We start from the raw sequence: 12,242 nt of genomic DNA on the forward strand, positions 1-12,242 counted from the left end.
TGGCTAGTGTAAGTATTAGGCGTAATATAAAGCTTTGCTATGAGATTTATAATCACCAAACGAAATCAGCAATGTATGATTTGGTAGAACAGAAGTACCAATAATTACAAGTTAGCAGTTTAAATATATTATTACCTGAACTTAAGCTGTAGGCATACTGTGTAATATAAATACAAAAGGTTAAAAATACTGTTTCATGTATTCTTTTGTAATATACATACATAAACTGTTTTGAAACCAGTCACGCTATCAGACAAGCAGGAGCTGTGCAGTGTACCATATTAAAGTTCCCAACAAGCACTTTTCAGCAGTAAGTCATAATCAGGTTTTGACCATTGTGTTGTCAGATTCTGTTGAAAAGAAAATGTGTATATATCTGATTTATAAATTCTTGGAAAGGATGGTCTTATTCATATCTTTGTATTTATATGTTTTTCTGCATAGAAAAATGTAGTTTTATGTGTATAGTAATGGTTTGTATTGATTATCTTTGGTTACAGCTTTCACATTGATATTTTTCTAAGTTTATTTTGTCAATCATGTTTGAAAACTTCTCTTCGTGGTTCTGGAATGACAGATTCTGGTTACCTGTTGGTGTTTCATTTAAAGACCTTGAAGACAGACCTGGGTATCACTATGCAAAACCAAGTGACCTTTATCTCATGCCAGTATATGCACTTGGTATACTTGTCATGCGATCTGTATTTGAACACGTTGTGTCCAACCCTCTAGCGAGTATGATGGGGGTGTATGACGTCAAGCGCACTATTGCTGAGCCAAATTTACGACTGGAAAAGTTTTACAAATCTTCGAAGCATCCAACGGAAAAAGTTGTCGAAGGAATTGCAAAACAAATGGATATGAGTATCAGAGAAGTTGAACGATGGTTTAGAAGAAGACGCAACATGGATAGACCACAGCTGCGCAAGAAATTCGCTGAAGCAAGTTGGAGGTGTTTCTTTTACCTTGTTGCATTTACATTAGGCATGGTAACATTGGTTCAAGCCCCATGGTTCTGGGACAACCTTGCTTGTTGGGTTGACTACCCCAGACAAACTATGTGGGACTCAGTGTATTATTATTACATGCTCGAAGGTGGATTCTACATATCGCTGTTGTTTTCTATCATGAGAGATGTCAAGCGGAAAGACTTTACGGAACAACTGATCCACCATATGGCTACCATCTTTTTAATTTTATTTTCTTACGTAGCTAACTTTGTCAGAGTTGGAAGTTTGGTCATGGCCATTCATGATGTGTCAGATATAATTTTGGAAGGTGCAAAGTGCTTTGTTTATGCAAAGAAAAGCGCTGTTGCAGACAATTTATTTACACTTTTTGCAATAGTGTTTATTATATCTCGACTTATTGTGTACCCATACTCGGTTATTCACACTACTTGGGTAAAGAGTATGTGGCTGTTTCGACCTTACCCGGGTTACTATTTTCTCAATGCTTTGCTGATGATTTTGCAACTGCTGCACATTTTCTGGGCAGCAATCATCATACGGATGGCTGTCCGAATGCTGGTTGTGGGCAAAGTGGAAAAAGATGCACGCAGTGATGTGGAAGAAGCTAGTACTGGTGATGAATCCAAACACCAAAAACAAAATGGAAACTCATAAGCACCATCTCTTGGCTTTTCATAAACAGCTTACTGTAGTTATTATGTATAGAACCTACTGTCTAGTTTTATCAAAAATATGCTTACAGAAGCATTTCTTCTTTCACATTTTAAATTCACTAAGATCAGGATTAACATCTGTTATGTTTGTACATTTTATATATATATATAGCAGCCTTTTTTAATTAGCAGTCCTCTGGTCAGATGCAGTGTACTAAATGTAAGAAATATTTCGGAGAAGGACCCTTGTTGTTTTGTTTACCTCAAACAACTATAATTTGTTAATAATAATTTGCAGAAAACTTTAAAATAATTTGAATCTTATGCTCCTTTATTGTTCAGACTGTTTTTCTTGCTTTCAAAATAACCTTGTTCTATGAGAATGTTAATGACAAAACTGTTTGCAGAAAAGTAAATATTTGTATCAGGTCATGTGGCAATGCCCTTTGTTTATGTGTTTGATGTTTCAGTCCTGAAAAGCTGTCAAACAATTCATATACACACCAGTGTTTGATGGATTATATTGTGCACTTGGTTTGTACTTAGAAAAGTTCATGATAATTTTTCAAGCAAATCCGACCTGTTCATACAGTAAAGTCTAACAACGCGTTAGTGTTAAAGTAACTGCGGCAGTTTGGTTTGCTTCTTTGCATACATTATTTACTGCACATTTGATATGTTTTATTTTTGTGTTGCTCCAACAATAGTTGTATGTGCATGTATAAATGATTATACAATAGTGTAAAACAAAATACTCACATGTATAAATCATGAATTAATACTGCTTGTGCGAAATTGGCTTGATTGCAATACCACCACCACCACCACCACCACTATACTAACATGACCTTTGGATGGCAATCATCAATTATTTCCCAACAGTCGCAAATGACATATGTGTTAATTAGTGTTGGTCTGAACTCGTTTGAGTTTATCTCTGAAATTCACCCTAGTCACAGTCCTCAGTTCTTATGGTTAATGGTAAAGTTTTCTTATGGTAAAGTATGTAAGTTTTTAGTGCTTGTCTAAAAACAATGTTAAACAATAGTAACAGAGGAAAAACATCAGTATATTATACTGGCATGTTTGTTTTTGCTCATGCTTGTATTGCACTACTAAGAATGTTTACACAATGCTTTAGTGACTTATGTTGTGGTTTTCTTTCTTAAGCCTGCTTCACTTCGCCTCAGCAATGCAGTTTCTGAAACCAAACTTACTATTTGTTGTGTGTTTTTTGCAAGAAAAAGTGTACAGTACAATACCATACAAACCCCAGCTCCAATGGACATTAGTGAACATATTTTATTTGTTGTCAAATACATTTACGACATTGTTATGTATGATACTTTTGTTACAACGCGAGATGTTTTCAGCCAACATCGTTTTTAAGCGAATGATTTATGGTGCAATTGTATAAGCGCATAACCACTTTGGAATATTTTTGTACAAGCCGTTGACCATAATTTGTCTATGATCTCGTTGTATAAGTATGTATGTCTTGTATGTACAAAATGCTGAAAGTTGATTTATTTTTGCTGTGAAACGGTCTTCCGGACCGCGGAGCTACGTAATCAATACATGAAGCGCTTCAGACCTGTGACGTCGCGACTCGTGACGTGTGTTTTATTGTTTGTGGCAAAACGTGATCACCCGTAGGGCTGACAAGCAACCGTTATTTCCTTTCTAAAAACAAACATTTTGTCCCGTTTAAAAGCTGTAATGGGAAAGGAAACGGAAATAACTCGTAATGATAACGAACAAAAATGCGACGAGAGCAGTATTCGAAAAAGAAAAAAAGCATTTGTCCAATGTGCTAGTCTAATGGAAAATATGTTAAAGTTGCTTCGTTTTGAAAACACGATTTTAAGCAATGGTAAAATATCGTGTAATTTGGTACATGAATTTCTCACCCTCGTAATGCCGTTCACCAGGCAACCGTATAATCGAGAAGTCATTGCACTTGTTCGATCGTTGCGCTGCTGTTTCCGTGGCAAATATTTCAAATTAGTTTTGCTGCTCCGACTTTTTTTACCGAGAGAAATGAACTTATCTTGTAGTAGCTTGATTCGTTCCTTGTGTGTAATTGCCTTCTCTTGTAGTTTTAGGGTTGTGCAAAAGGCAGAACCTGTTTTTTGCCCCCCCCCAAAGTTGTACTTGGCAGTAGCGATAACGTTTGAAACAAAGGCTGATTCATTTAATAGTATTTTGTTAGTTGTGGGTTGGGTACGTCCAAGTCCCGTGATTTCAACATAGCCATAAAGTAAGCCAACACTTTTCAAAGACCACGCGTTTTACTTTCTACAAGCCATGAACTATACAGTATCGTGTCTGTACAAAGATTACACAAAAAGGTGTTTTTCAGCGCTTGTGTCATTAGGTTTCTAATCAATTGTCTGGTTTTTGTCTTTAGGTTGTGGGTAAGAGTGTGGCGTTGGATCAGGTACGATTGGAGGGTTGTCTCTGTAATCTTCTTCGCAGTTTTCTTGAAGTGTTGGAATAATAAGCCGAATGAAGGCACCCGCCTTTCTTAACTTTCTCTGTAATGATAAAAAACCGTTAGATGGCGCGCGAGGGTCAATTCTAGTTTTGGACAGGGGCCTGAAATCACTTGTAACTTTTTGTTGTCCGTTTAACGAACAGCAACACATTTCGAATTGGTTACCACTGTTTTGACTTACGTGACTTTTGTAAAGAATTTGTTACCGAAGAACAGTTTTATAAGTTTAGGAAATGTTTATTTCCAGACAATAAATACATTTTCCAAACTTTTGATATATACATAAACATTTCCCCAACTTGTGATAGGCTATATATAATGAAAGACGTAAATCGTTGCAATGGTGATAGAACAGGGAATGATTCCCATAATTAATTTACAAGGATTAGGAATTGTTTCCCAAAAACTAATTTCAAATCGCCCTTAATACCACCAACCTTCAAATTATTATATCTGAAGTCTTCCATAGTTCGGCGTCTCGACATGATCCATGAAAACTCTACGTGTAAGCCAAGCCTGTTCAAGTCTGTAAAAACAATGTGTAGCCAATTGATCTCCGAGTCTTTTTGTACGCCCGTGATAAACCTGTACATTGCTATTTGTACTATTTGTATTTTTTGGGGGACAGTGGTTCTTAACCTTTTTCCTTGCTGCACCTCTTTCAAATCACCAACCAATTTTCGCACCCCTGAGTTTTTGTATTTATATAGAATAGAACTAACCAACGTTAATGATTTAGCATCCCCGCACCCCCCAGGAACAATCTCGCACCCCTGGTTAAGAACCCCCGTTTTAGAGTTTATTCAGGCAAGTTTTTTTTTTATCTTGCTACACATTAAAAATGCGAATCTGGTCGATTCTACCAAGAACGCAAGGTAAAAAAAGGTTGCTTCGTTTGCTCCTTTATTGTCGAACAGTGAGTTTTACTTACGAATTAGTCTGACATCGGAGAAAAAGTATTTTCCGCACGCATAGGCCACGTAGTAATTCTTGTAGTCGGTGTCGATAATCCAATATGGCTGATCATAAGGAATAGCTGTAATTGTGCAAACAACTTTGTCGTTAATCGGGATTGCTGAGACCAGACATACTCTTTTTAACACTTTTCTAAAACTATCAATTCTTGTAAAACGCTTGTCGCTGCCATCAATGAAAATACTCACGAGGTTTGGAAAAGAGAATAGACATTCTTGCTGCTTCATCCTTTGAAACTCCTCTACTTATGGCATCGTCATATAGTATGGTGTTGTTGTTATTGAAAACACTGCAGAAGATTTTTTGAATTGGTAAACCACAAAGATTTTACAGTTATTCCACTGTTTGTTTGAAAACCCCAACTTCAGCCGAAAATGAGTTTGACTAGTTATTTTATGGTTTTTTAACAGTTTTAACTTGAGTCTTCGTTTGTCCCCGAAATAGATTTATTGTTGTAATTATTCTTATAATCACCATGAAGAACCTTTGTTAAACATCTGCAAAATGAATTATTTTCTTACATCAGTTGTTCCCAGTGCATAAACATGGTGCCGTTTTCGTGGTAGGTCTGATTTAGTTGTACGCATTTTCCTTTCTCCCATGGATTGGGGTGTCTTGCTATTTCGTACCATTTCCCAGCCAACTGTCAAAATATGGGGCTTATAACAAAACTACAACATCTTAACACCTTGTCGTTACTTTGTTAGGTACCAGACCGCACCCCGTCAGGTTGTGGAGTCGCTTATGGCAAACATACCCAGTACACTTATAGCATTATTAAAATAACTTGACACTTGACTCGATAAACTATGTTTTTGGTGTCCTTAAAGTTTTACAAATTCATTCAAAGATGACAAATTTTATGAAACGATCACGCAGATTAAATTTTGACTCGTTGTTTTGCTGAACAAGATACTTACGTAAATCGCCTAGTGGATGAGTTTGGTTTGCTAATTTGACTCGACTGGTTGTAAATAAATCGGTGTAATCATAGTACGCCAGGCCTTGAAAGCGTTATACCGAATCAGCTGGTCACCAAGCATTCGATATTCAACAGGCAGGGCGTACTAGGATTTCTCCTTAGTTATGGATTTATATCTTAGCTAAATCTATGTAAGTTGTATCTTTCATCTATTTATAGTTTATTGTTAGTAACAAAAATTTACAATGAATCAACATTTGAGTCGCATAGCGTTTCAAAGTGAAAATTTCAAAATAACTTCTTACCGCGCTGACGTTAAGATTTTCCATCACTTTGATCTCTGGACAATATGACCGCACAATGACGGGAAATTTATTTGGCCTGCATTGGGCAACCAAAAACAACGAACAAATACAGATAGCACATATCGTCACTCTTGAATCCATGTCGCGTTTGATTCTGGATCTCAGAAAAATGAAATATTGAAATCTGAAAAATCGCTTCGTTATTTTGATATTACCCTAGTGCATTGATAAAGGTTACCTTAAAGTCAGTGTTTTACACAAAGTTAAAACATTCTGTTATCTATGGGCGCCTGCTAGTGCATTTGTAGTTGACATTTATATAACCGTATTCCAAACTGACACTCATTTTCTTGCTGTTTTGAAAACTGTTTTTTTAAATTTAATTATAGGCATTTATTATAGGTTTAAAACTCCTACTTTTAATATATGCATTTCAAATTTATACTCCATATTAATGTGCTAATATTTTTCATTTTGATAGACAAATAAAACAGAGCTAAAACTGTCAACTTACTTTGCAGCCGTTTTCTGCAGCCAGTGCCCTCTTACTGAACCTCTTTTGCCTTTCACCAGTGTTCTTAAATTTATACGCGGATTCGGGCCTTTTTCGTGATCAGCCGTGAGATAGCAAAACATGAAGGATTGGGACGTAGTGGGCTGTCAATTATGTGGATGACATTTTGGCAGCTCTTATTGATTGTCGTCAAGTTTGCAAACACAACATTTGGAATCGTTTATGCTTTCAGATCTGTAACTGGTGCCTCTTTTACAGTTGCGCAATGATGCGATGCTTTGTGACATTTATGGCATACTATCACACTTTGAACAGGTGGATAATTCTAATTGTAAATTGTGATTCAAACGTTTTGAGTTCTGATTTTTTTGTCGTTTTGGATGATAAACTTTAGCCGTACGTTATCTTTAACAACCACGCAAAACGTACAATCGTTTTTAGCAGTGGATTTGTTAACAGTGTGTTGTTAGCGTAGAAAACAATGTGGAATACCAGGTTATTCATCTTTCTCTTAAAGGTATAAAAAAAATATTCCAAAAAGCATGTCAAATTTACCCAAGAAAGGTAAAAATAAATCTAGTTGGGAACCTTTGACAAAAGGGTTTCTACATGTCCCTGAATGCCCTTGCCAACAATTAAACTGTTTTTATCACGAACTTTCGTCCACAAACCCAACAAGTGCAAAACGAGTTCCTCATCTCATTAAAACGAGCCACGAAGTTTTACGAACTAAACTACAACGTGATAAGTGACCAATGCGCCTGCGCTTTTTCGTCGAACGCTTCTTTTACCGCCCCAACACGCGAAGGGCGGGCGTGACGAGCTTATTACGTCAAGGGGAAGGTTTGAACTTCTGAGTTCAAGACTATGTGTGTGAAATGGGATAAATTCGTGACTCGGCAGGCGAATGAGGCAAGACAAAGTGCTTTACAAACTACGGTACGGACAGGAGCACTGCGTTTAAGTCATTTTTTTTATCAGTGTGATGTAGCATCTGGAACAGCATGTGTTCAAAACCTGAAGATATTGTCACACTGGATTTTTGTGAAGTATCTCCAACTTCCTCTGCATACAGAAGATAACGAACATGCTTGCTATTTTCAATTTGTTGATATGAATAGACGTTAAAAACGTAAATCACTATACTTCAAAACGTATTACCACAGGCTGCAAATAGCGAAACGTTGACTTGTTGATAAGGTATAGAAGCGATGATAATTTTACAAACTTGGCTAAAATGTTTGTTTTGCTACCTTTTGAAGTTTTACGGTTTGTGTGAACTCTTAATTATCTTAACCATGATCTTGTCACATATTTTTAGGCAGGCTTTTAGGTTTTTTTAATTAATAGTGACATCAGCCATTAAAATAATCAGGCGTTCCGTTTCAATTCCGCAATTATCAGAATGTATTGACTAATGATCGTTTCCTGTGTTTAATGCCACATTCACGTATTGCAACTAACGTTTGGCAAGAAGTGAAACAAATCAACGCCAAATTGTGTACTTTCGTCAATGGTACTGCTACTGCCTTATGACATACGACTGTCACGTATTTTTTTCCTTGTGCTTTTGTTCAGTACCTAGTGCCTACTCTTAACAAATGTTTGCACAGAAGAGCAATGCCAGAGAACACACTACATTACAGACCAAAGTATTTACAAAAAATGGAAACAATTTGCGGAACGAAAACGCATTTGATTTTTGGTCATCTCTGTCAACTTTGTCCTACTTTATTTCTTTGATACGCACTTTTGTCGAAGTTCTTGAAGGTCACAGGGGCGTACATTTTGGCATTTGAAGTAGCAGAAATATCGTGTGTTGCATGCTGTCAAAACCATGCAAAGCCCGAGTTTTGCTTTCGTCATTTTCTCGCGTCATTTCCACTTTGTCGCGTGCGAAAGTGGATTACGTCATATGTCACGTTCAGTGCGTTGGTTTCTTCATTTTTCTGTACTTGTTTGTTCGTGAGCATTTAAAACCCCTGAACATACCAACGGGGCCTTGCAAACTTAATTACTTTCCTGCTGAAGAAAACCGATGGAAAGGTTTTAAGAAACCCCGGGCGTTTATAGTCACTAACATCAAACATGTCTTTACTGGCAACCAACAAAAACAGACATCGGGTGTTTATGTTTGATTAGGGTCGTTTGCCCACGTAGCCTGAACGTTTCTGTTTTTGAATTCAGCCTCTTGTCCTTGACCAACTTTTCAGTCTTTGTGATAAAAAGATAAGCCGATAAGCGTGTTCTTGCTGATCCGTTATCATTACCAACTTGAACACCAACTTGACTTGTTAAGGGAAATCTGTGTTCGTTATTACACTTGTGTAATCTGACACTTTTTTTGCAACGCGTCAATTTTGTTGAGTGATAGTGCTTCGTTAAATGCTGTGTCCATATGTGCACGCAATTAGTCCATATACAGCGACATAAACTTGTTTTTCATGGATACTTGTTTCTGTTCCCTGTCACGAAGTATGCTAATCACACCGCACAATCAACTTACAAGGGTGTTGTTTTCTTAGTAAAACCATCAAGTTTTTGATAGAAATCTTTACCGGCTCCTGCTTTAAGAAGATAGTTAAGACGCAACCTTAGGAAGCCCATGTATGCCTTTGCTTTCATTTGTCACAAATTTCTTGATGCAGTTTAATTGTCTTTGATCGGTGTTGATACCCTTTTTGGACGCGGAATTTTCGATGCATGGGTTCAAAGTGTGAATACAAGTAGCATTTTTTGGTTCGCCTTGGGAAGGTTGTTTAACAAACTTATCTTTGTCTTAGGTTTAGGTTAAAATTTCGTTATTGAATCGTGAATCCAACTATAAACACGACAAACGATATATTTGATTTCTAAGCATGTATTTCGATTAACTCTGAAACTGTATGACCTAAGAATAAGTTGTGAAACTCCAGTTTATATATGTGCATGAGTGAAAAAAAAAACAGGTTACGAAACGAACAGACTGACGCATCATCCCCTACAGCTTCATAATCATAAAGTACAATCTTTGTCATCAAAGTATCGTACAATCTTTGCTTATGTGGGCATCGCTTTTGCGTCAGGCCCAACCTATGTGTCAACGCGGCGATATTTTCCAGAAACACCAAATTTGCATTTGCTGTCACAAACTCGTATGTACGGTTTAAATCCACTTCTTCTTACTAGATACGTAACATTTATAGTGAAAATACTATTATAAATTTGTAAAGTTGACTTTATTTTACTAGGTGAAAAAACGCATAACGATACAATTGCACTGAACAACCAAGCTGAAAATAGTTGCGCAACGTTGATACGTTATGGAGCGCAAAATAACGGATTGCACAATTTGTGAATCAAGACTAAACGACAAACGCGCTGCAGCTAGACCGTATTATGAAGCGTTATGTGGTGGGAGCTCACCAGAGACTTAAATGAAAATCTTTCTGAATTTGTTTTATCACCATGATGTAATGGCAATTGAGTTTTATTAGAGGAATTAGAGAGGGGTATTTTAGACAAGCAAAAAGGAAACTTGTGTTTGAAGAACCGGAATCAGCGACTTTCATCTTCAAGAGACCCAAACGTGTCAATTAGAGCATGTATACCAGTGTGTTTCACCATAATGCTTGTGGGATGAATCCGATATTATTATTCAATTAGGAAGCTTGCTTACGGGAGGTGGTGCCTTATCTTTCTGATGAAAATGTTTGAGCTCACAATCACCATCGACAGATACGAAAGATAAAGTTTTAACTCTTATTCACATCTTGATTTTGTGTCGGTTGTATCGATAGTGTGATATCCTTATTACGTGGTTACTTTGAAATAACAAACCGCCCCAAAGGGCATTATTAATTAAACAAACTGACTCAGTATTTTGCAAGCTCATTTTGCTAATTTGCAGGCGCAATGGAAAACCTATGAATTTAGATGAGATTGTAAAAAATCAAATTTGGTTGCTTTTTCTTATTTGTAACAAGGTCTCAACCACTGATGTGATTAAACGGGAAACAAAATTCGTAGCGTAATCCAATAATCTGTAAACCGGATGTCTAGCGAAAACACACTACAATACAGACATTGTCTTATAAACTTGATCGTGGCTAATATTTCGGCCGGCATTATTAGTAAAGCCCACGTGATCGGCCAATACCTCGCCCAGTCGGATTATTATGTGGGATAAAGCAATTTTTGGGGATTTGCGGCCATTTTTCTACGAAAGTGCCGGATTGTGTTCGCTTGTAGTACTCAAAATTGCAAAATAAGTTTACATGAAACACGTTATTCCCCTTGAATAACAACTAGCGCTTTTATTCCGTCAGAGGATTAACCACCTGTGATAACATTTCAAACGGCTTACGTAGGCTATTGCGTCGCCGACCTTAAAAGTGATGTTTTGGATCCATTTTTGTCGAAAGGTCACATGTTTTTAAATTTGCGTCACATTCCAACAAACTTTATTTGTCTGCTTTACCTGTACTTTTACCTAGTGAAGCAGTAAAGGCCTACTGTTTTTTATGTTCATAGAAAGGATAGTATTAAATTATATATCTGATTTGGATTTGTTGTAAACTTTAAACAAATAACGGCACATGTTTGCACGATTGACACTGTTTCAAAAACTTGAAGAGGATTTTGCAAATATATCAACATTATACATTTGATACCAAAGCTAAGTGGTTGCGCGCCCACAAGGTTGTGGCTTCTAATGTGTTGGCAACATGTGTTTTTTGACACGAAATTATTTTTTCGATTGTTGAGCTTGAGCAATTTCGGATCCGATTTATCCCGAATCACCCCTTACAACTTCCACCCCCTTGTGCGGGAAATCTAACTGAATTGTTATACTTGTATAAGATTGAAACAAACATACGTCTTAAAAATAAACTTTTGCTGCCGGGCATAATGTATAAACATATAGCCTACGTCCTAAACAAAAGCATTGTAGAAGGGTGGAAGTAGAATTCGATTCGGTGATACCTCTAACTTGTCTTTTTGACCTCAGTGCTTAAAAATAATTCGAAAGAAGTCATATATATCAATAGGCTACATAATTTCACTTCTACCAACGCATGAGACTTTTTTTACATCATTTTTAAAACTACCGTACTAATGAGCCGCATGGTGAACAACTTATCACGAAACAATGTATCCACAAGATGGGGTAGAAGCGTATTGTTTGAGTTTTTATCCATACACATTTGCATACTTTTTGACTCTAAGTAAAATTCAATGAGCTCTAACATTCCATTGTTAACATCGCAAACCAACCACTATTTTACTCCTGTTTGCGTTTTAATCAGATGCGCAGGCGTAAAACATGCCATCCTTTGTTGCGTTAGCAGTGTAAAAAGAGTATTGCTTGGACCATTTTGCAGCTGCCACGATTTGTTTTATACTCGTAGCTCTCCTGCAAATTA

The 12,242-nt window shown here is 36.8% G+C and overlaps 2 protein-coding genes across 2 annotated transcripts; one reads left to right on the plus strand and one right to left on the minus strand.

Annotated features, from left to right (window-relative positions):
- The first annotated feature begins 468 nt into the window (after window positions 1-468).
- On the plus strand, window positions 469-3,217 carry LOC145209464 (ceramide synthase 2-like). The gene has a single exon (XM_080079747.1). It carries the CDS (start codon window positions 540-542, stop codon window positions 1,623-1,625), a length of 1,086 nt encoding a protein of 361 aa, XP_079935873.1. The 5' UTR covers window positions 469-539; the 3' UTR covers window positions 1,626-3,217.
- On the minus strand, window positions 3,074-6,982 carry LOC145209465 (apolipoprotein D-like). Its single transcript, XM_080079748.1, has 7 exons — window positions 6,838-6,982; window positions 6,324-6,507; window positions 5,618-5,739; window positions 5,285-5,385; window positions 5,053-5,157; window positions 4,559-4,647; window positions 3,074-4,161 (listed from the first exon to the last, which is right to left on the minus strand). The coding sequence occupies exons 1-7, from the start codon at window positions 6,957-6,959 to the stop codon at window positions 4,006-4,008; spliced, it is 879 nt and encodes a 292-aa protein (XP_079935874.1). The 5' UTR covers window positions 6,960-6,982; the 3' UTR covers window positions 3,074-4,005.
- Between the last annotated feature and the right edge of the window lie 5,260 nt (window positions 6,983-12,242).

Source organism: Phallusia mammillata, chromosome 1 (genome assembly GCF_965637545.1).
Source record: "Phallusia mammillata chromosome 1, kaPhaMamm4.hap1.1, whole genome shotgun sequence".
Classification (NCBI taxonomy): Eukaryota; Metazoa; Chordata; class Ascidiacea; order Phlebobranchia; family Ascidiidae; genus Phallusia; species Phallusia mammillata.